Source organism: Panthera uncia, chromosome A2 (assembly GCF_023721935.1).
Source record: "Panthera uncia isolate 11264 chromosome A2, Puncia_PCG_1.0, whole genome shotgun sequence".
NCBI lineage: Eukaryota > Metazoa > Chordata > Mammalia > Carnivora > Felidae > Panthera > Panthera uncia.
In genome coordinates, this window is record NC_064816.1 from 78,693,406 (window position 1) to 78,718,275 (window position 24,870).

Here is a 24,870-nt window from a genome sequence, read left to right on the forward strand (position 1 = left end):
GGTTTTACCTTTAGGACTATAGTGCATTTTGAAAACTTCTGTATTTGAGGTTTGGATGAAAGTGCCCTTATTCTTACTTTTCCTTCTTGCTTAACTTGAGAATTATTTTGTAAAGTCCACTCTCCCAACCCACTAATCACTTAGGGTGTTTCATTAAATCTGTTGATTAAATTAAGGGCAGATTTTAATTACAGAATTTTCTTTATATTCAAAAGTTACATGTATGTTTTGGGGCACCTAGGTGGCTCAGTTGGTTAAGCATCCACCTTCGGCTCAGGTCATGATCTTGTGGTTCGTGACTTCGAGCCCTGTGTTGGGCTCTGTGCTGATACCTCAGCCTGGAGCCTGCTTTGGATTCTATGCCTCCCTCTCTCTCTGCCCCTTTCCTACTCATGCTCTGTCGCTCAAAAATAAACGTTTAAAATAAAAAAAAAGGGGGGGGGGGCACCTGGGTGGCTCAGTCATTTTGAGCATCTGACTTCGGCTCGGGTCATGATCTTAGGGCTTATGGGTCAAGCCCCGTGTTGAGCTCTGTGCTGACAGCTTGGAGCCTGGAGCCTGCTTCAGATCTGTGACTCCTCTCTGTCCCTCCCGGGCTCACACTCTGTCTCTCAAAAATAAATATTAAAAAAAAAAAAAAATTTAAAAGTTACATGTATGTCTTTACCTACCCTTATATTCTTCTTTTTTTTTTCTTTTAATATTTATCTCTGAGTGAGAGAGATAGAGGTGTGAGTGGGGGAGGGGCAGAGAGAGAGGGAGACACAGAATCTGAAGCAGGCTCCAGGCTCTGAACTGTCAGCACAGAGTCCAATGCGGGGCCCAAACTCACAAACCGTGAGATTATGACCTGAGCCAAAGTCAGATGCTTAATCAACTCCACCACCCAGGTACCCTGACCTACCCTTGTATTGTTATATGTCTCCATAAAGTGTACTGATTTTTAATACAGATTATGAGTTTTCATCTGGCATTTTATTTTATTTTGGGGAGTTTCTTCCAGATTGTTACTGGTATATAAGAAAGCTTTTGGGTTTTCTACATACACTTAGTAGTTGGGTATGTAAAAGGCTACCAATTCTTCATAATCAGGAATAGTTGAATTACAGTATGATACTTAGTAATACTCAGGAAGTTATGGTACTCCTTGTGGTACTTCAAGCATTGTGTTTGTCTTTGAAATCTGAGATCTCTATTAGCACGGTATAACTATTCAGCTTGACAAATATTTTTAGTGCTTAGGTGCTGTGGTAGGTTTTAATAAAATGACAAAAACAACAATATAAAGCTTCTGCCTTCAAGTACCTTAATCTAGCAGGATACTAGAAAAAGTAATTATTAGTGCAGTAAGTTGAATACCACAAGACAAATGGAAAGTAGAGGTGGTACTTGTGGAAATGCAGGTAGGCAAGGGAGGATGGGATTTTTGAGCGAATCTTTGAAGGATAGTGTGGTAGGATTTCAGTAAAGAGATGAAGGAATTTAGGTGGAGAGCTTTATTTGAAGTGTAACATTCATAGAATTGGATAGGAATTGGATAGGAAAACACGTATACAATGTCATAAAACAAAGAAGGAAATAATTTCTAGATATTTGATTCTCTTTGTAGCTCTGACATTATATATTGCTAAACATCTTTATTTTAGCTCTTGACTCTTATTTTTGAGAGAGAACGTGTGTGTGCATGCACAAGTGGCAGAGGGGTGGGGGTGGGGGGGAGAGAAAGAAAGAATAGAAAGAAAAGAAAAGAAAATCTTAAGTAGGCTCCATGCCCAGTATTGAGTCTGACATGGGGCTCTATTTCACAACTGTAGATCATGACCTGAGCCCAAGTCAAGAGTCCGACGCTCAACTGACTGAGCCACCCAGGTGCCCCATAACTTTTTAAAATTTAGAACTTTAATTGGTTGCATGAAAAAACATAAGCGTATATAATAAAAGCAATGATTCTCATATGCTGTTATCATTATACAAAAAGAACTATATAGTTTACTGTTTGCATTATAGAATATAGTTTTAATTAAAGTAATTGTGTAATGTTGACTTAGAGGTCTAGAATGCCCCTGGTTGTATGTGGGTCACATTTTATATGACAGCTGTAGTATAAAATTCAATGAATACAATCTAGATACCAAATCTAGATACCAAATATAATGTCTCGCTACTTTATATCTTTCTTTTATAATATATAGAGAGGAGAGGAAGTATTTACTTCTGTTTTAGAAGCAGGTCTTCCTGGTAGATTAGTGAAGAAAACCTGACCTGAAATTTTTAATTATGGTACAAGAAGGCGCCCAGACCACTGTTTCATGTTATGCCTGGTTTGGCTTTCATGTAGGTACATCTATATTAATTTTTTTGTTCTCCTTTTAGGGATTGTATTGTTGTGATTATTACTATACTATTACTATACTATTATTATTTTGTCAGTGTATGCATATTACTAAATGCTTTCCTAATAATCTATTTATATTTAATGATGATAGCTTCTTTTGTCAAGTGCCTGCAATATAAACTGGGGATAGTTGGAAATAATGCATATGTTGCCTTTAATCCTCATAAAAGTCTAAAAAGATAAGTGCTGTGATCTTTAACAATTAATACTGAGGCACAACGTAATTAGTAAGTAATTTGTGTCAGTGAGTGGCAGAACTGGAAATTAAATATGTCTAATTACAAAGCCTGAGTTATTTCCAACATATTACAGTACATTTAGAGTTTCTTAATACACAGCTGTCTTAAACTATATCATTTTCAACATTCTCTTCCTTGTTTTTTTGGTCTCAATATGTTAGCCAAAGCAGCCTGCCTTTCCCTGAATAGTAAGAGATAAGTATTGTACAATCTGAACTTCCTCATAATATGTTCAGGCAGAAACATTTTTTGCATTACTGTACAAAATATAGGACATTGTTGCTGTATGAGTCATTATACTAAGTTTTTTCCCCTTCATAAGAAAATAGAAGCACAGAATTGGGAAACACTAGAAGAGAAAGGGTCATCAGAGCTCAGTGAGCAGAAGCCCCTGATTTGCAAGTACAAGCAGCAGAAGCTTGCAGCCCTCTCACAGGTTAGCAGTTCCCAAGTCCTTCGGTTCTTACTTACTGGAACTGCACAAGTCTTTCACATCTCAGGGTTCATGACATGTAGCAGTTTTTACAATTAGGTCCATGAAGACCTTTCACTCTTTTAGCATTTTCCCCTCACTATGGATGAGCAGACAACTCCAGAGGAGGCATCAGGTATTTTAAATACCATCTGCCTCATGCCTGTCACATCTCAGCCGTCCTTTAATTGGAAAGGAAGGTTTTCTTCTTTGCCTTCCAAGTTTCTGAAACCCATTTCTATGTTATTCCTTCCCCTGTAATGTTACTATATCCTTATGAAGATGTAGTGCGGAAGAGGTAGAAATGGTGCTGCTTCCGTGTGCAGGTTTAAGTTAGGAACTATCTACGATTAGCTAAATTCAATGAAACATTTGTGGTCCAAAGAATTATTATATGTTTTTGGTTTTCTTTCCTATAGTGTAGTAATAGGAGCTTTTAACTCCTATCGGACCTGTTTGGGAGTTTTCCTAGTTCTGCCACTTAGTCTCTGTGCATGAGAACATCTTATCTGCTCTGAGCCCTGACTTTTATTCTCTATAAAATGAGGAGAATAAGTGAAATCTTTAATTTTTTCCTATGAAAAAAACTAATTTTGTGGAAGACTTTCTGGCAACTGTCCCGCTTCAACACTATCTTATTGATTTTTGTCAGAGCTCTATTTTTTTATTACTTATTTTTAGAGTCATATAAAATACTGATAAAAGCATTTACTTTCTTAAATTATATCACAGTTTCTCTAATTTGTCCTCTGCTTCTTTCTTAAATGATTCAACAAACACTTACTGCCTGCCATATGTTTGGTATTGTGTAGGGGAATGCAGAGAGAAAAGTTGTTTGTATTTCTTTCCTTCAAGATGTATAATTTAATTGGAAAGATTATTAGCTGCAATGTAAGAGGCACTTTGTATTGTTACTCATCTTGTTTCTGTTTCTGCGTGTTGCTTTTTTTTGGGGGGTGTCTTCTCTGATTGCTGACCCTTCAGATGATTATTGGTAATAATTTGCTCCTACTTATATTAACCCTTTTTCTTTTGCCCTCTGGAATCCTCATTCATTTTTAGCATCAATTATGTGCAAAACACTATTCTGGGTTCTATAGAAGACAACAAAGATACATTAGATATAATAACCAAGAAAGAGTTTATAATCCAACAGAGCAGATAAAAAAGGTACACAAACAATTCAAATCATAAGAGAGGGAGAAGAAGGCAGTGGTCATTTCAAGTTGAAGGGACCAAAGAGTCCTTAATGGAAAGCTGAATTTCAGGTAGATTCTTGCAGAATGTGTAGGATTTTGGTCAACAAGAATTGGGATGGGCAAAGGCATCCTAACTAAATGGTATTAACAAAAATATTGGAGTAAGTTGTACTAATGAATCAGTCTGGAATCTTGTGTAGATATACATGTGGTTGAAGAGTAGAAGAAATTAAAATGTGTCTTGAATATGTAGATTCTTGAATGGCATACTGTGGGAATTTTCTCTTTTTATGTAGGGTGGTTTTGTTCATTTGTTTAAAGTAGAAGAGAGTGACATGATCAACTATATTTTCAAGGAATATTTTTTGGTCACTGCTGAGTGGATTGGTGGAGAGAGAAACTGTAAGTAGGAAGATCACTTGTTTCAAAAGATAAGTAATCAGTTATGGAAAGGGAAAGGAAGATAGACATATTTCAATGGAAAAATAGACTGAACTGAGAAAGTGATTTAATGTTAGGGAAAGTTATTATATATAATATATATGTTATTATATTATATATAATATGTTATTTATTGTATATAATATAACGTTAAGGAAGTATTATAAAGGTTTTTGAGAATTTTTTGAATTTGGATGTTGGAGGATGTTGTGCCATTAACATAAACAAGGAATTAAAAGGAGAGCTTGAACTTTATTTATATGAGAAAGATGGTAATTTTAATGTTAAGTATTTCTTTTTTTTTTTTTTTTTTTTTTTAAGATTTAAAAACATTAAGTAATCTCTTTACCCAGTGTAAGGCTCAATCTAACTCACAACCTTGAGATTAACAGTCACATGCTCTGCTAACTGAACCAGCCAGGCATCCCAAGTTGTTAAATACTTCTTTTTTTTCTTTTAATAGTTTTATTTTATTTTATTTTATTTTATTTTATTTTATTTTATTTTATTTTATTTTATTTTATTTTATTTTTATTTTGAGAGAGCGCCAGCAGGGAAGAGGGGCAGAGGGAGAGAATCTCAAGCAGGCCCCATGCTTAGCATGGAGCCCAGTGTGGGGCTTGATCACATGACCCTGGGATCATGACTTGAGCTGAAATCAAGAGTCTAGTGCTCAACCTGCTGAGCCACCCAGGCACCCCCCAAGGTGTTAAATATTTCTTATGGAAATAAGTGGTAGAGCTTGGCCAAGAGGCTGAGTTGAGATATTAGTCTGAGGATTCATTTACCTAACGGTTATAGTTTGAATCATAGGAATGCATTTTCTTCAATGGAAAAAGAAGAGAGAAAGAAGCATGCCCAAGGTAGATCCTAATGAGAATGTGCAAGTTTTGATGGTAGGATCGTGAGTTACTGAGTAGACAGGATAGTGCAGTACCACTGAGACTTAGGGAGGAATTTTGAAGAAGAGGTTAGTAATGTCTTTTGCAGTAAGGACCAAGAAAAAAGGGCTGAGAAGGCATTGCTCCCCTTTTTACTATATCCTTTATCTTTCTCTTTCCATTTTTGTAATGTTACCTTCCCTTCTACTTCCCCACTTAAATTCTGTATTATTTCTCTTTTTCTTCTATTTATTGCTTATTTTCAGATCTATTTCTAGCTATAATTACTCCTATCTGGGGAAGGTGTTTAAGGAGATCAGTGTTGTTGTTCAGACTAACTGATTTCATAGACTGTATTATTACAGTGTGAATCATGGCACATACCCAAAGCAGGAAAAACTCATAGCATGAAGCCTATTTGAGGTTTGTGGTACAAGAATGTATTGTAACTGAAGTCTTCAGTAGAAAATTCTACCAACACTCCTTAAGAACAGGTAGTGTGGAGGGGCTCCTGGGTGACTTAGTCGGTTAAGCGGCCGACTTCGGCTCAGGTCATGATCTCACAGTCCGTGAGTTCGAGCCCCGCGTCGGGCTCTGTGCTGACTGCTCAGAGCCTGGAGCCTGCTTCAGATTCTGTGTCTCCCTCTCTCTCTGACCCTCCCTCGTACATGCTTTGTCTCTCTCTGTCTCAAAAATATAAATAAACATTAAAAAAAAAAAAGAACAGGTAGTGTGGATTTTTATGACACTTTATTTTTTTTATTTTATTAATTTTTATTTATTTATTCATTCATTTATTTATTTATTTTGAGAGAGAGAAAGAGTGCAAGTGAGGGAGGGGCAGAGGCACACACACACAGAATCTGAAGCAGGCTTCAGGCTCTGAGCTGCTAGCACAGAGACTGATGCAGGGCTCGAATTCAGGGACCACAAGATCATTAAACTGAGCTGAAGTCGGATGCTTACCTGAACCACCCAATGCCCCTATTTTATTTACTTTTTTAATGTTTGTTTATTTTTGAGAGAGAGCGTGAGCGGGAAGGGGACAGAGAGGGAGACACAGAACTTGGAGTGGGCTCTAGGCTACACGCTATTAGCATAGAGCATGACACTGGGCTCAAACTCCCAAACCATGAGATCATGTATGACCAAAGCCGAAGTCGGGTGCTTAACCGACTGAGCCACACAGGTGCCCCTGTTTTTTACTTTTAATTATTATTTGTTAATGTAAGCTCTATGCCCATGGGAGGAGTTGAACTCAAGACCCTGAGATCAAGAGTTTACTGAGTAAGCCAGCCAGGCACCCCTCTGACAACGTCTTTTAAAAAAAAAAATCTAATGAATCTACATGAAGATCCTTCTTTATACAGAATTCTGTGGTTTAATGAGTCATTTATGGATTTCTCTCTTTTCCTTAAAAGCTATTAAATCTAACAAGTAGTACATGCATATATACATATTGAGAATAGATGTATAATTGCATCATATTTTCTCCTTTTGTTCTTTTTGTTAACTATAACATAACCTTGAGATAATGTATATAAAAGTGAAGTAGAAATACACTTGAACAATTTTAATGAAGTAAGGAATTTGGAAAAAGTAACATTATTTTCATGTGTGTGTGTTAGGTTACATATTCACTCTTTTATTTTGAAGTGGTTTGTTTTTTTTTTTCTTATTTCTTTCCTTCTGATGCACCTTGAGTGATTCTAAATCTTTAAAAAAAATTTTTTTTTTAATGTTAATTTATTTTTGAGAAAGAAAGAGACACAGAATGCAAGCAGGGGAGGGACAAAGAGAGAGGGAGACACAATGCAAAGAAGGCTCCATCCAGGCTGTGAGCTGTCAGCACAGAGCTCAACACAGGGCTCAAACCCACAAGCCATGAGATCAGGACCTGAGTCAAAGTTGGATGCTTAACTGACTGAGCCACCCAGGTGCTCAACTGTAAATCTAGTTAAAAAAAATTTGTCTAAACATGAAATTATCAGTTCTTCTTTCAGGAAAGAGATGTATGCTAACAACTTAATTACATAAGTATAAATATGAATCCCTTTCTGTTGTAGAAATTTCAGATAATTTAGAATTACCTAAAATAAGAATCAGTAGTTCCTTTTGGAGCACCTGGGTGGCTCAGTTGATTAAGCGTCTGACTCTTGATCTCAGCTCGGGTCATGATCTCACGGTTTGTGAGTTCAAGCCCCGCATCAGGCTCTGCACTGTGCAGAGCCTACTTGGGATTCTGTCTCTTCTTCTTTCTGCCATCCCCCGCTTGTGCGTGCGTGCATTCTCTCTCTCTCTCTCTCTCTCTCTCAAAATAAATAAGTAAATAAAAAAATTTTTTAAAGTTCTTTTGTTCCTTCCATAGGAGCAAACCTGTTAGGTATTTTGTGTTCTTCCTTCCAGATTTTTTTCAATGCATTTACATATGTACATGTGTACATATACATGCACAGAAAAGAATATGTAGCCTATTTTCAAAAGCCTAAATATTCTACCACTTTTGTGCAACTTGCTGTTTTTATTTAACAGTGTCTTGGAACTCTGTCCATTACATAGAGTGAAATTTATCTACACATGCACACAAACTGCATGTGTCTGTGTTACCTATGCATGTATAGTTGACACACAATGTCACATTAGCCTCATGCACAAACCTGTGTGTGTCTGTGTATTTGACTATGGTTGACATACAATGGCACTTTGGCCTCAGGTGTACAAAATAGTGATTTGACAGTTTATACATATGCTGTGATCACCACAAGTACAGCCACTGTCTGTCCCATAAATATGGAATGCTTCATGAATTTGCATGTCATTCTTGCTTGGGGGCCATGCTAATCTTCTCTGTATCATTCCAATTTCAGTATATGTGCTGCTGAGGCAAGCAAGCACTATATTTCTTTCTTACAATTAAGTTTTTCCTTTATAAATTTAGATAAATATAAGTTTTATTAAGCTTTCAATTTTGGAATAGCTTTACATTTATAGAAAAATTTTCTCTTGAAATTTTCTCACTTTCTCTTGTTCTTGAAATTTTATATTTGTATGATACATTTGTCACAATTAATGAACGAATATTGATATATTATCATTAACCAAAGTACATACTTTATTCAGGTTTCCTTAGTTTTTACCCAGTGTCCTTTTTTAAAAAAGTTTATTGGGGCACCTGGGTGGCTCAGTTGGTTAAGCGTCTGACTCTTGATTTTGGCTCAGGTCATGATCTCGCATTTTGTGGGTCCAAGCCCTGCATTGACAGCTCAGAACCTGGAGCCTGGTTCAGATTCTGTGTCTCCTTCTCTCTCTGCCCCTCCCCCACTGGCACTGTCTCTGTCTCTCAAAAATAAATGTTAAAGAAAAATTTTTTTAAGTTTATTTTTGAGAGAGGGAGGGAGAGTGAGTGGGTGAGGGGGAGAGGGAGAGAGAGAATCCCAAGCAGGCTCTGTACTGTCAGCATAGAGCTGGCATAGGGCCAGATCTCATGAATTGTGAGATCATGACCTGAGCCAAAATCAGAAGTCATATGTTAAACTGACTGAGCCACCCAGATGCCCCCATAATGTCTTTTTTTCTGTTCAGGGATCCCACCCAGGGTACCACGTTACATTTAGTCATTGTGTCTGTTTAGGCTCTTCTTGGCTACAGCAATTGCTTAGATTTTTCTTGCTTTTGATTATCTTGATAGTTTCAGGAGTACTGGTCAGGCATTTTATAAAATGTCCCTCAATTGGGATCTGTCTGATGGTTTTCTCACGACTGGAATGGGGAGATGGGTTTTTGAAAGGAAGGCCATGACTTTGTAAATTTTAAAAATAAAATTTAATCTAAAAAATCAAATCGGGATGCTTTGGTGGCTCAGTTGGTTAAGTATTCAACTCTTGATTTCTGCTGAGGTCATGATTTCACAGTTTATGGGATCGAGCCCCACATTGGGCTCTGTGCGGGTGTGGAGGCTGCTTAAGATTCTCTCTCTCTCTCTCTCTCTCTCTCTCTCTCTCTGCCCATCCTCTGCTCTTGTTGTCTCTCTGTTTCTCAAAAAATAAAATATTTAAAAATTAAATACTGAAAGGTTTATAATGAGAAATGGCCCTAACTCTTTGCATTCCCTACCCCTACCCCCAGTTGTTAACTCTTTTAGTTCTCATCGTTTAATTCCAAATTTCTGAATAAAATGCTCATAGTGGCTTTTATTTTTTGACTGATCGGTTTTAGACACACTATATTGCATTCTTGTTAAGGGTAATAAGAATTTAGCACTTTTATAACCTAGCTTCTTTCCTAACCAGTGATTTCATAAAACTTAGTTAAAGTGCAATAATCAGTGCCTATTATGACTTTGCAAATACTGTTCAATGCAAATCAGAGATCCTTTTCTGTATGGCCTTCTGGATTTTCGTAATAGTTAAAAATGGCCTTTCTTTTCATACATATTGGTCCCTGACTTACAGTGACTTGGAATTTTTTGACTAGATGATAGTGCAAAAGTGATATAATTCAGTAAAAACTATATTTTTGAATTTTGATCTTTTCCCAGGGCTAGTAATATGTGGTAGGGTACTCTCTGGTGATGCTGGGTGTGGCAGTGAGGTGAACTCCCCATCAACCATGGAGTCATGAGGGTTAACAACCCATATGCTTACAACCATTCTGTCTCCATACAGCCATTGTGTTTTTCACTTTCAGTGAAATATTCAATAAATTACTTGAGATATCCAACACTTTATTATAAAATAGGCTTTGTGTTGGATGATTTTGTCCAACTGTAGGCTAATGTAAGGGTTCTGAGCATGTTTGTTAAATTAAGTGTATTAAATGCATTTCTGACTTAATGAAAAAAAATGTTTCTTTGGTTTTTTTTTTTTAACATTTATTTATTTTTGCAAGAGTGAGAGAGCAGGAACAGGGTACGGGCAAAGAGAGAGAGGTAGATACAGAATCTGAAGCAGGTTCCAGGTTCTGAGCTGTCAGCACAGAGCCCTTTGTGAGGCTCAAACCCATGAATTATGAGATCATGACCTGAGGCCAAAGTCGGACACTTAACTGTGAACCATGGTTGGTGAACCACCGACACCCCAGTATTTTCAATTTACAATGAAAGGGTTTATTGGGACGAAATCCCATTATAAGTCCAGGAAGTTCTATTTATATGTATTGGCATCTTCATTTTCTGCCCTATTCTTTGTGTTCTGTAGTAAGAGATAATCTGGCAATTCCCTTTTATTCTTGGAGGTGGTTTGTGCAGTGCTCTCTACCTGAACTGGTTATCCTTTAAGCCAGCTACACAGTTTTCGTACTGATACTTTCTTGTGTGCCTTCCTGTGGTGGGTCTCCTGTTTCCTTGGTCTCATGCCGTTTTCCTTTTCCTTCTTTGTTTACTCCTTAATTTACTTAAGCGTATCCTAAGAAAGGGGGTGTGTGTGGTAACAATGTTTGAATTTTTGCTTGTGTGATCATGTCTTCCATTGTACTTGGTTGATAGTTTGACAGATCCTATAATTCTAGGTTAAACATTACTTTCATTCAGCATTCTGAAGGCACTTGTCGTCCTATTGCTCTCTACCATCTACTATTGTGTTGAGTTCCACACTGTTATCTGATCTTTTATGTGAGATCTGGTTTTTTGTGTTTTTTTTTAATTCCTCAGGAGGCTTTTAGGATCTTCTCTTGAAACTAAAATTTCATGATGATGTGCTTGGTGTGTATGTGGAGAGGGGGGCTACCACTGTGAATTCCATTCTTTGTTCTCCTCTCTCTCTCTCTTTTTTTTTTTTTTTTTTTAATTTAAGTAATCTCTGCACCCTGCAGGGGGCTCAAACTCATGACCCTGAGGTCGAGTTCCATGCTCTTCCAACTGAGCTCCTGTGCTCATCCCGTAAAGTTTGGTGACTCATTTTTTCTGAGAAAATTTCTCATTTATTCATTTTGATATTTTCCTTCCCTGTAAAATTCTATTTTTCTTTTCTGAAATTTCAGTTAATTTGATATTGGATCTCCTGAAGAGATCCTTTAGGTAACCTTTTTTTCTGCTGTTTTCCACTTTGTCTTGTTGCTCTCTTTTTGGAAGATTATCTCAACTTTACCTTCATGTTTTTAGCTTTTCAGTTTTGCTATTGTATTTTTCTTAAGATTTTATTTTATTTTTAAAGTAATCTCTACACCCAACATGGGACTCAAACTCCCAACTCTGAGATCAAAGAGTCATATGCTCCACTGACTGGACCAGACAGGCACCCCTTTGCTACTGTGTTTTTATTTTATTTTTTATTCAAAAAATTTTTTAATGTTTATTTATTTTTAAGAGACAGAGCACAAGTGGGGGAGGACACTCAACTGCCTGAGCCACCCAGGCACCACAGTTTTATATTGTTTTGTGTTCCTTTGAACACTGGTAAGGTTGAAATTTTTTTATGTCCTTTGCACCTTTTTCCATTTTCTCTTTTTTATTAAAAATTTTTTTATTTCTTCTTATTTTTATTTTATTTATTTATTTATTTATTTTTTTTAATGTTTATTTATTTTTGAGACAGAGAGAGACAGAGCATGAACAGGGGAGGGTCAGAGAGAGAGGGAGATACAGAATCCGAAACAGGCTCCGGGCTCCGAGCTGTCAGCACAGAGCCTGATGTGGGGCTCGAACCCCTGTGGGTCGAACCCACGGACCGCGAGATCATGACCTGGGCTGAAGTTGGACGCTCAACCGACTGAGCCACCCAGGCACCACAGTTTTATATTGTTTTGTGTTCCTTTGAACACTGGTAAGGTTGAAATTTTTTTATGTCCTTTGCACCTTTTTCTATTTTCTCTTTTTTATTAAATTTTTTTTTTATTTCTTTTTAAAATTCTTTATTGTTTTATTCATCTGTACACTCAACATGGGGTTCAAACTTATGACCCCAAGATTGAGAGTCACATGCTTTTCCTACTGTTACTTTCTTTTTCTTAGTTTTTTAGATGTTATGTTGTAAGAATTCTTCATAAAAGAGAAATTACCCCATTGTCTTTCAGGGAAAATTATTAGCCTTTATTGAGACTTAGAAAAATTGTGGAACCCTAATGTTTTTGGAGGAGCAACTTCATAAATCTCAGGATTTTTTGTCAGAAACAACCAGGGTAGTTAGAAGGGGAAATAAATTTGAGGAACTACTCCTGGATGGCTTTAAGGGCTAAGAATTTCCTTCCTTGCTGTGGTATGGCTAGGAAAAGAAGGAAGAATTAATAAAGATCAACGTAGAGCACATAAAAGGAAAGTCACAATGTGCTTCAGAAAATAACAGTAATTTACTATATCACAGGACCTGTTTTGTGTATCAAACAAGCATTTATTGAGGTAGAGTCTTTTCTACTCTCAAGGATAAACTATATACTGGTGGGGGAGGATTGATTATAAGGAGAAAGATAAGTTTATAACTAGAAAGAATACAGTGTGAAACTTGTTTTAATAGGGCTAGAGATAGAGAACCTGCATACTGTTGTATACAGTATAGTATTGATGGACCTGGTCTAATTTCTTAGGACAGAGCAGATGAGAATGAGCCTATTGGTGACTGCCAGAAGTTATAGCTGTCACCTCTTGTATGTGGAATGATAAATGACAGCTAAGACAATAAAAATTAAATGATACTCAAATACTGTTTTTTTAGTTTTGAACAGGTAAATTTTGTTTTGATTTGTTTTTGAGTTCATCAATATGAGTGTGATAGTGAGAGTTTAAATTTTTGTCATAATGAAAAGACTATATTTCCTAGATTTTTGAAAGCAGGGAAGTATAATACATTTTTGAAAATTATTAGAATGATTAAAAAACAGTGGCAGTCTTCTGTTATGTAGGAACTGTGAATTTATTCTGAAGATTCCAGATAAATGGATTGTTGGTGTATTAGAAATCTCTCAAAAGGATTCTCTAACAATGCTTTTTATAAGTTCTACTTCCTTTATACTGGACCGATTCACCTAATATTTGTTTATGTGTGTGTGCGTTTTCATTCTATATTATAATGACTGTAATACTGGTGGAGACTAATAAATTTTATAACAAGATGAAAACAATGATTTTATTATTTAAGAACCGGTCTTTTTTTGTTTGTTTGTTTTAAGAACTGGTTTTCCATAGTGGTACCAACAGTAAGAATCAACCAATATCAACTGATATCGTTGATTGTAAGATTCTTTAGTACAGCACTATTACTCTTTTTATCTCTTGCACATAAGTGCTCAATAGAAATATATTGGGTGCATTCAATCTGAAATATACTGGTAATTCAATAAATTGAATATATGTTTGAAAATCCCATTTATATTATTTGAAATTATTTTAATCAATTTTATTTTTTATATCTTAACTTTTACATATGGTATATGTCTTTAGCAAATGTTTATTTTTCCAACTTTGTAATTTACAGCTTGTTCTAGTTTGATAATGCTTAGTCATTTATTCCTTCTCTTTTCCTCCATTCTTATATTTGTTTTGCTTCTGGGTTCAAATTCTTATCATGGGTCTGTTTGTATTGCTTTTCTTCAGTCCTTTACCACCCTTTTTATTTTTTATTTATTTTTTAATGTTTGTTCATTTTTGAGAGAGAGAGAGAGACAGCACAAGTGGGAGAGGGGCAGAGAGAATCCTAAGCAGGCTTCACACTGGCAGTCAGCGCAGAGCAGGGAGTGAGGCTCAAACCTACCAACCTTGAGATCATGAGCTGAGCTGGAACCCAAGAGTCAGACACTCAACCCATTGAGCCACCCAGGTGCCACCAAAAATAATAGCTTTTAATAATTTGAACTGTTATTTTTCAGTCTTTTGAATGTGTGTACATTATAATTTTTTTAAAATTGGGATGTATAGGGGTATCAGTTCTATATGGAAAATCTGTATATACTTGCTGTTTAGTTTTGCTGAGAACCTAAAACTGCTCTTAAAGTCTATACTGTCTATAAATAAATATATTTATAAGTATATAAATTAAGTTTACTAAAAAATTGGGTCATAACCATATTATAATTTTATTTTCTGAGAAGCTAGTTTAATTTTATTCTGAAAAATATTTATATTTTGTGACTGTGGTAAGTTTATATTATATCATAGTCTTTGTATACATATATGCCATTAAAATTCTGTAGTTATTTCCATCTGTGTGGTTAGCAGTTAGGATCTTGGTTACTCTTAGGGGTACTGGAAGGGAAGACGGGGATCCTTGAGGTGCTGTTCATTTTTGTGAAAATTGAACTGTATACTTACATGTTTTTCTCTGTGTGTATATTATACTTTAATAAACTTTAAAAGTTCAATAGTTATTGAAATAACACTTTTAGGTTAATAAACTAACAGGGATGATTGGGAAAATAAATGCAGAGACAGATTATTTTCTTCAGTCGTGATTTTTAAATGATGCATAAATAGTTCATTAAAAATGTATGTTTACTTAGGAAATATTAATTTATATATGTGTCTAAGCTCTAGCTAGTTGGAGTAAACACTTAATAGCTGGATGACAGCCTATGACAGGATCTCAAGGACTTTAAGCATCAAAAAGTAAACTAATCTGAAGTGTGAGAACAGCTTAATGTATTTCTAGAATTTAAGTTATATGTGAACAGATGAGGACCTTACTTACTTGTATTTCCCTAACCCTTTTCTTATACTCAGCAATGCATATTTTTTAAGTCGGTCCCTGTTTTGGTTTGTTCTGCCATCACCTGTCCTCTCCTCTGTTTTGAGTATTATCATTTTTGCAAAAGCACTTTGTCAGTTTGATCGGTAGAAGATGTTATTTGAATTTTTTTTTTATTAATGAATGTAAGTTTTAAATTGTTAAGTGCATTAATTTATTTTTCTAAGAATTTTCTGTTTAAGTAGTCTAGACCTGAGCTGTTCAGTGTGGTAGTCACTAGTGTCACTCATGTGGCTGTTGAATACTTTGAATTGAGATATGCTGTTAAGTATAAAATATACACTGGATTTTGAAGTCTTACTGTGGAAAAAAAAATAATGTAAAATGTCTCAGTAATTTGTTAATATTGGTTTCATTTTGAAATGACCATGTTTTAGATTCATTAGCTAAATAAAACGTATTATTAAAATTAGTTTCACCTGTTAGTTTTTGTTTCTAATGTGACTACTAGAAAACTCAAATTTACATATCAGGTAAGCATTATATTTCTACTGGGCAGTACTGATATAGATGGTAATCTAATCATAAGGTGGTTATGGCCTCAGGATAATATTTATAGAAAGGACAGTAAGGGGGGATTTTAAGAAATTCTGCGGTCTGGGGGCGCCTGGGTGGCTCAGTCAGTTAAGCGGCTGACTTCAGCTCAGGTCATGATCTTGCGGTCCGTGAGTTCGAGCCCCATGTCGGGCTCTGTGCTGACAGCTCAGAGCCTGGAGCCTGTTCCAGAGTCTGTGTCTCCCTCTCACTGACCCTCCCCTGTTCATGCTCTGTCTCTCTCTGTCTCAAAAATAAATAAACGTTAAAAAAAAAAATTAAAAAAAAAATTCTGTAGTCTGTGTATATACACTATATAATCTCTGTTACATTAGAAGATATTTTATAGATTTTATGTGCTTCAATCATGACTTTGTAATCAATGGGAAGCATTTTGAGAACAGAAACTACATCACTATTTTAAAATTCTCTAGATCTTCTCTTTTGCTGGGGGCATTGGAGCTTGATTGAACAAGAATAGGGCAATAAATCTTACAAACTCAAATTTAAATTTTTAGAATGCAGATCAATGATTCCTAGAGTTTTTACACCTTTTATTTAAAAAAAATTTTTTTTTAATGTTTATTTTTGAGAGAGAGGGAGATAGAGTGGGGGAGGGACTGAGAGAGAGGGAGACACAGAATCTGAAGCAGCCTCCAGCTCTGAGCTCTCAGCCCAAAGCTCAATGCGGGGCTCCAACCCACAAACCGCAAGATCGAGACCTGAGCTGAAGTTGGACGCTCAACAACTGAGCCACCCAGGCGCCCCTATACCTTTTATCTTAATATCCTAATATCACCAGCTAGCCAGATCAGTCATATCCTTTTTAAAAGATGCAAGCAAAGGTAGGGGAACTCACATTTAGTCTTATATAAACCAGGCTCTGGGTAGTCATTTTATAAATTGATTTATTTAATCCTTACAGTAACCTGTGAGAAAGATAATAACCGCCATTTTATAGTTTAAGAAACTGTGATTGTTTTTTCATTGTTAAGGTATTAATTCAGATAGAGCCAACCTCAAAGCTAGCACTTTTTCCATTGTAGTTTACGATCTCAATTAGCCAGTTATTTTAAGTGATTTGAAGGTAGTCTAATAATATGGTTGACATGAATTAAATGAAGAATAATCTTTAGAATGAAGATTTTTCTTTAGAATCTCTACAAATCTTCATAATGATAAATTTTGACAATATATGATGTGTATATTATGTGTTCCATGTTAATTTATGACAGGAAATTCAGAAATCTATTTCCCCCAAACCTGAGAGGAAGAACAAAAGGCATGATTGTTTTTCATTCCGATTTTTCATGGTATATTGTAACTCTAGAAATTGCCCTATGGTTCATGGGGAAAAATTATAAAATGATTTTATTTATTTATTTATTTTTAAATGATTTTAAGTATTTCCTTTGTTTTGTCTTTCAGATAAAATCAAAGACAAAATTAAAGAGAGAGATAAAGAGAGAGAGAAAAAGAAGCATAAAGTAATGAATGAGATCAAGAAAGAAAATGGAGAAATAAAGATTTTGCTGAAAAGTAAGTTTATATTTAGTGATGTAAGTTGTACTATATTATATTGCTCATTGTACTTTCAGACTTAGTGATTTAATGTTTGTTGCCAAATTTTGCTGAGAGCAAACTTTAATGGTTAGAATATGGAAAGTTATTGTAATAGTAGGGAGTTCTAATCCATAATGTTATTAGTAGTATATTTCTTCAGTATACTTTATGAAGAAGTAGTAAAGGTTGAGCTTCATCAAACTATTAGTTTCCTTAAATATAGGTTATTTAATTCTGTGTTTGCATTACTAGTATTTACCCATGTTTAGATCATCTAAAGAGCTAAAACAATTTTAGTACAAGAGGGATGGATGGTAGAAGAAATGATCTTAAAAATATTTGACAGTAATCACCATCTCAAAGTCTGGTATCATACAGGGATCATTTACTCTGAGCTGAATTAGAAGGTATACTCTTACTGTGTGTTGCTTGCATACCTAAAGAATATCCTGTTTTTGTTTCCTGCCTTTTCTCTGTTAATGTTTGTTTTCAGTTGCTGTTTATACATGGGGCTGGGTGGTTGAGTAATAATACTAATCCTATCAATAAATCTAAACCCTTCCAGGAAATATGTGGTAGAAGAGAAGTAAGAACAGTCTTAAATTCAGTCAGATAGCAAGAAGAATCCATGGCAATTTGGTTGCTAGACAGCTAACAAATTCATTTGCTGCCCCTATTAAGTCGAGAATTTATGGATCAGAATACATTGACTTTGATTAATTTGATGTTGAACTCATGTGTTAATAAACCATTATATACATTAGGAAGAAAAGCCTATAGCATTGTATGTGTAATGAAATAACTGGTTAATTTATATTATTTAAGATAAACAGAATATTAGATTCTGTATTTTCATTTCATTCTTTGTCATATTTCCAGATGTTCTTGGGCTATTTTCTACTTGTCAGAACTTCATTTTTAATAAAATTCTTTTGACCTTGGAAGAAACAGGTCAGAGCTTAAGTTGATGGTTAGTTAATGTTCGTGGTCCTTTTATTCTATTTCTTTTGACAGCGTGTGTTAGCTGTGTTGTCTAATTAGATTGCAAGCCTTTGAGGCGGGACTCAAATCTGACCACTCTAGTGCTAATGATTAATGTTTGAAGTGTTTACTTAACTTTACCCTGCTGGTTTAGTCAAATAGTCATTTTTTACTGGTTTAGTCAGATAGTCATTTTCTTATCCAATGGAATGTACAGTGATGGAAATTCCTGTCACTTGGGTGAATGTTGGATTCCTTACATACCATTCATATGAAATACGTGAATCTAGAGATTATATATACAAACAAAATTTAAAATAGCCTAAGAAAATGGAGATTTTTCAGTAGTATGCAGTAGTAACCTTGACTTTGAAGTACATGAAAAATTTAGGAAAAATTTTGAATTGAACTAAACTGAAACCTAGTAATGATAAAGGGGAAGAATGAGATAGTTTTAGAAATGAATCTTAGTGACCTCTGAGATGACCATGGGAAAATGTACTTAATTATAGAATGAAGGTAAATAATAATGTAATTACTGCTTTACAGGGTTGTGAAGATTAAATCAGGTAAAGTATGGTGGAAGTGCCAACCATGGTGTCTGGCCCACAGATTAAGTGGATATGAATCTTTTTTGTAAACATGTATGAAAGATTAACTCTTGCGATTGAAAAACAACAACAAAATTATCTCCTCCCTAGGTAAAATATAGATAATTAAGTGAATAAAACATGATTCATTTTGGAAATAGTGCCTGTCCCATTGTAAGCACCAAGTAAGTGTTAGCTTTTGTTATTATCCAGTGGAAACAATTTGCCCTGCTAGTCTATGATCAGGGAGAGGTGATGTCCTGGAGCAACAACAGAATCTGTTGGTGGGGACAGTGTGCTGGTATTTACTACTGTGTGCCCTTTGTGCCCTGTTTTCCTTTCAGCCTTTCTTCTCTCTGTATTATTTTCTCCTGATAATGTTACAAAGTATGGCACACACAGGCATTGATTGTTTAATGATAGTGTTTGACATCTAAAATAGATCCTAACTCTTAACTCTGCACCAGTCTCATTTCCTCCAGGTTTTCATCAAAAACTGCATGAGATTGAGTATGACTAGATTATGTATATAAATACATAATTATATACATGCTAAAAAATCTTTATTAGTGCATAAATCTTGTAAATGTTTTTCATTGACAAAATAGGATTATTTGCTTTATGAGAAATAGTTTAAAGGAATAAGCTGATTTAGCTTATCCTTTTATGTTTAACATCTACCACCTACTTTTTCTGAGCATACTTATATGTTTCAGCCATTTTTATGTTGTGAAAAGTTGTAAGAACAGAGGTGTTACGATTATAGTATTTTTGAGAGTGATATTTATCATTATAGCACATAAAAGAAGCTTGCTGGTGAGCAAGGGGAATGAGGGTTAAAAGAAGCCAATATCCAAGATTATTACTAGTATACCAAAGGTCACAGGTAGGTAATTCATGTCAGGAAGAGTGAAAATATTGCCATGCAAAACAAGCAAAGTCATTCCCCTAAGACCCAGAGGTTGAAAATAGCTAATTACTACTTTTTTTCTATGTATGATAATGAGTTATATATAAATATTAATTCCCATATTAGATACGAAATCAGATCCAATTTTTCTGGACAGCCCTTATTTTTTCTTTTGTTAACACTAATATACTAACTCTAGTGGTAGAAATTAATGCCAGTAGATTTGTGATTTTTTTAAAGTTTTTGTTTAATTATTAACAATACATGCTGTTTTTGTATCTGTTTCGGTGTGTGTTTATTTCTGTATTTAAGTGAGGGTCTCTTTCCTCTCTGGCAGTGTGTGTGTGTGTGTGTGTGTGTGTGTCCGTCCACCTCTCTCTGATTGAATCTTTCTTTGGCTCTCGTTGCGTGTGTGTGTCTGTGGTGCTCTGTGTATGTGTGTGTGTCTGGGGTCCACTATGTTCATGGATCTATGGATCTGTGGAGGGAAGGTCCCTTATCAATCCTATTCTTTTATACTTTTTGAGGGTTCAAATTGACAACCCTTTTTGTTATGGGTACGTATCACGATCCTTTAAAAAAAAAGCATACACGATCCTCTAAAAAAAAGCATAGGTCTGATTTGAAGAATCATAGGATTTAGAGAAATGTTGCTTTAAATACTTTTAGTGTAAGAGAAGAACATTGATAATCAAAATGGTCTAATTTCCTTAAAGTATTTAAAGATTGTCTACCTATATGTCTACTGCATTTCACGTGTCTTCCTAACAAAGGAAATGAGTGACAGATTATATAAAACCTTAAAAATCTATCTAGTGAATGTAAAAATACGTCTAGTGAATGTTAGTGCCTCAGTTTGTAAAGAATGCATGTTACCTGTGTCCATCAGAGGTCCCCAACACTACCCCCAGGTTTGATGATTTGCTGAGAGGACTCGTAGGACTCAGCATATAGATGTATTCATGGCTATGATTTACCGTAGTGGAGGATACAAAGTAAAATCAGTAGAGAGAAAAGGCACATGGGGTAATTAATGTCTGAAGGAAATCAGGCACAAGCTTCCAAGAGTCCTCTCCAAGTGGAATCACAGAGGATGTGCTTAATTCTTTGAACAATGAATTGTGACAAACACATGTGAAATGTTGTTTATCAGAAAACTCAAGACTCGATGCTGAAGGTTTCTATTGGGGGTTGGTTACATAGGCATCTTTTGTCTAGCATGTACAATTCCAGGCTCCCAAAAGGAAAAAGGTGTCAACATAAACCATATTGTTTGCACGGAAAGTTTAGATACAGTGAGCCACTCTTACCAAGGAATTGTGGGGACATTCCCAAAGTACCAGTTTCTCAGATACCAGCCCAGGGCCACCCCTGTAAGCAGGCCTTTCTAAGACCAGCAGTCTCAGCCATGTTATGTTAACTCTCTTCTGCATACTGTGCTCGCTTTAGTGTTTAATTACAGAGTACTTTGTCTTGGGAATTTAATTCCTTGTTGCTCATTATAAGACTCTCTTAACTGATTTCTTATTATTTTGCATTTTTCAGTTTCTGACCATTTAATACTGTTACTACTTTCATTCATCCTTGTGAATAGAAAATAGACTGTTGTGCCTAATTCATTTCAAAGTAACATGTGATTCTAATGGCTGGATATTTTCTATTTTACTTTTTAAACATGTGTTAGGTATAAATATAATAGGATATGAAGCTTATATTTTCATTGAAATGAAATTCTTTATTTTGGCAGCCCATTTAATTTGTGCAACTTTATATATATTTTCCATTTAGTTACTGTACTTAGGCCTTTTAAACTTTAAGTTCTGTTTTTGGAGCTTGCTGCAGCAGCACATAGTACTAAGTTCTGTTTTTGTTTTGTTTTGTTTTTTTTTAAGTGGGTTCCACACTCAATGTGGAGCCCAACTCAGGGCTTGAACTCAGGACCCTGAGATCAAGAAGTGAGCTGAGAGCAGGAGTCAAACACTTACTGACTGAAACCACGCAGACGCCCCTTAAGTTATAATTTTTTAATTCACTGCTTTTTTCTTTGACGCATTTGGATTTTGCTTATGTATATATACCTATTTTATCTTTTCATGCTGATTAACTCCCTGTTTAAATTTTTTTCATTATTAATTTTGTTCTTAAAATATTAACTTAAATCTAATGTTTTGATCATTCCTAGGTAGCAAGTATGAGTTTATTAGTATATTCATTTATTTACGTGTAGACATTAGAGAATTAATACTTTGCATTTTATGACTCTACAAACCTATGTAATCAGTAATGTTGAAAGATTTTTATTTTTGCTTTACATAATTATACCAATTTGGTCTTCGTTGTATATTTATAAATTTTTAGAAGTAATGAATTTTTACAAGTTAACATTAAATTTCCCTTTTTTAGAATTGCTATTAACTTAAGAGAATTTTTATGTTTGTTGTTTCCAAGATTAGGATTTAGTGGTATTTATATTGTGGAAAACTTTGGCTGAAGGAGGGACAAGGAAAAAACCCACAGACCTCAGTTAGTTTATTGGTGAGAGAAATCTCTTCATTTATGGATTTATTAAATGTTCATCCGTAGCAATGTATTAAATGTCATGAGGAATACAATGCCTGGCTAGGGGGGGAAAGTATCACTTAACTCTTTCTTATAATTCATATAAAAGTTACTTGTTTCACTCATATAGTATGTGGAAGGACGTGATATACAGGTATCCTATGAGTGAAAAAAATATATGAATTTATTTTTTTTAATTTTTATTTTTTTAATTTTTTTATTTATTTTTATTTATTTTTTTTACGTTTATTTATTTTTGAGACAGAGAGAGACAGAGCATGAACGGGGGAGGGTCAGAGAGAGAGAGGGAGACACAGAACCCGAAACAGGCTCCGAGCGGTCAGCACAGAGCCGGATGCGGGGCTCGAACTCATGGACCGCGAGATCGTGACCTGAGCCGAAGTCGGCCACTCAACCGACTGAGCCACCCAGGCGCCCCTATATGAATTTATTTATTTTAAAGTTTTTATTTATTTTGAGGGAGAGAGAGAACTGAGGAGGGGCAGAGAGAGAGAATCCCAAGCAGGCTCCACACTGTCAGTGCAGAGCCTGATGTGGGTCTTGAACTCATGAGCCGTAAAGATCATGACCTGAACTGACACCAAGAGTGAGGCAGAAAGAGCCAGGAACCTGAGCCACCCAAGTGCCCCTATATGAATTTAGAATGAAGTGATTCCAGTTCCAACTAGAGAGGGAAAGCAAAATGAAGAAAATGACATGAGTTGTCTTTAAAGAATGGTAAGAAAGAAGTCAGATGTGCTGGGTAGGACAAAGGTATTTTCGGAAGAGGAGATGTCTTTGCAAGTAGTAGAAAGATAACACAGGCTGTTTTATAAGAAATTGTAAGTAGTACACATTGACTAGAGAATGAAGTACTTGAGAGCATTGTCTGTTTTTTTTGTTTTTGTTTTTTGTTTTTTATTTTGAGACATAGTACATGCTTGCGAGCAAGCCGGGAAGGGGCAGAGAGACAAGGAGAGAGAAAATCCCAAGCAGGCTTCACGCACAGAGCCCAAGACAGGGCTTGATCTTACCAACTGTGAGAGAGATCATGAGCTGAGCTAGAACCAAGAGTCGTACACTTAACCAACTGAGCTGTCCAGTTGTCCTGAGAGCATTTTCTTTGGATTCCATATTGAGGAGGTTGTATTTTATTTGGTAGGCATTGAGAACCCTTCAAAGCAGTTTACTTAAAGGATAAATATGATCCAACAATATATAAAATTTATAGAAAGGTTAATATGACTCCAGCATTCAGGATGAAAGACAGTCATGAGGCTTTTAAACTAAAAATTAGCAAGGAAGTAATGTCAAGCAAAAAATCAAGGATGAACTGGATAATTCTGTTAAAGCTTGGAGAGATCAGGAAGAATGAATTGAGAGAATATCATTGGATTTAGTATTTGAACATTCTGGGAAAGTAAATTTGAGTAGACTGAAGCAGACTTAGAATTTAAGGGATAAGAATAAGGTAATAAATGGAAGGACCTCAGCATGGATGGTTGCTTTGAGAAGTTTGATCAAAAGAAGAGGATAGGGAACTATTTTTGTAAGGGTTTTTGGAGTTGGTGGGAGGGACTTATTTTTTAAAAGTAGGCAGGACATCTCGCTCACTGGAGACAGAAAGGAATAAAAGCTATATGTGCATATGGAAAAATTTAGGTAAGGAAACAGATTGGGAAGGTTTAATTTATAACAGGTTATCTATAAAAGTGAAATAACAGGTAGAAACAGTGAATGCTTTTTCTTCTTAACTCTTACCATATGGCTTTCTCATACTATCTTAGGAAGCATAGTATGTTTTTTAAGTTTATTTATTTTTGAGAGAAAGAAAAGAGCACAAATGAGGGAGGGGCAGAGAGAGAGGGCTCAGTGTAGAGCCTGCCACGGGGCTCAATCTCAGGACTGTGAGATCATGACCTAAGCATATATAAAGAGTCTGGCACTTAACCTATTGGGCCACCCAGATGCCCCAGCATAATACTTTCTTGTGAAGATGTTTGCTTTCTCCTATTTTTCTTGCTGTACAGAAATAAATATATTGTGATAAAATTACACATTTATATGTACACTTAGTCTATAGCTGTATAGCCTCTGTGCATTACTTTTGTATTTTTTGGAGTTCTAAATTTCTAGACCCAGAATCTACCTGACTTTAGTTACAGAAGCTTATTAATGTATATGGTTATAATCCCTAAATGTTTTACTTTTTTATTCATTACTAGTACATGGGTATCATTTATGCTTAGGACATGTGAAATTATTCTAATTTTGTCATCTCCTTTATGCTGCCTTATTGGGTCTTCATTGGGGACTTTGCAAAATCTAGTGGACCTCTAAAATAGTCCATTTTATTTTTTTTTTTAATTTTTTTTTTTAACTTTTTATTTATTTTTGAGACAGGGAGAGACAGAGCAAGAACAGGGGAGGGTAAGAGA

The 24,870-nt window shown here is 35.4% G+C and overlaps 1 protein-coding gene and 1 non-coding gene across 3 annotated transcripts in view; one reads left to right on the plus strand and one right to left on the minus strand.

Moving 5' to 3' along the window:
* The window catches only part of RSBN1L (round spermatid basic protein 1 like), a 65,007-nt gene that overhangs the window by 15,554 nt on the left and 24,583 nt on the right, over positions 1 to 24,870 (plus strand). For both annotated transcript variants that reach the window (XM_049642847.1, XM_049642849.1), the window contains exon 2: positions 17,258 to 17,368. In XM_049642847.1, coding sequence (XP_049498804.1) covers positions 17,258 to 17,368 — 111 coding nt within the window. The remainder of the gene's footprint in view (positions 1 to 17,257; positions 17,369 to 24,870) is intronic.
* Positions 8,412 to 8,522, minus strand: LOC125931091 (U6 spliceosomal RNA). The gene has a single exon (XR_007460349.1). It is a non-coding gene; the product is annotated as a U6 spliceosomal RNA (small nuclear RNA).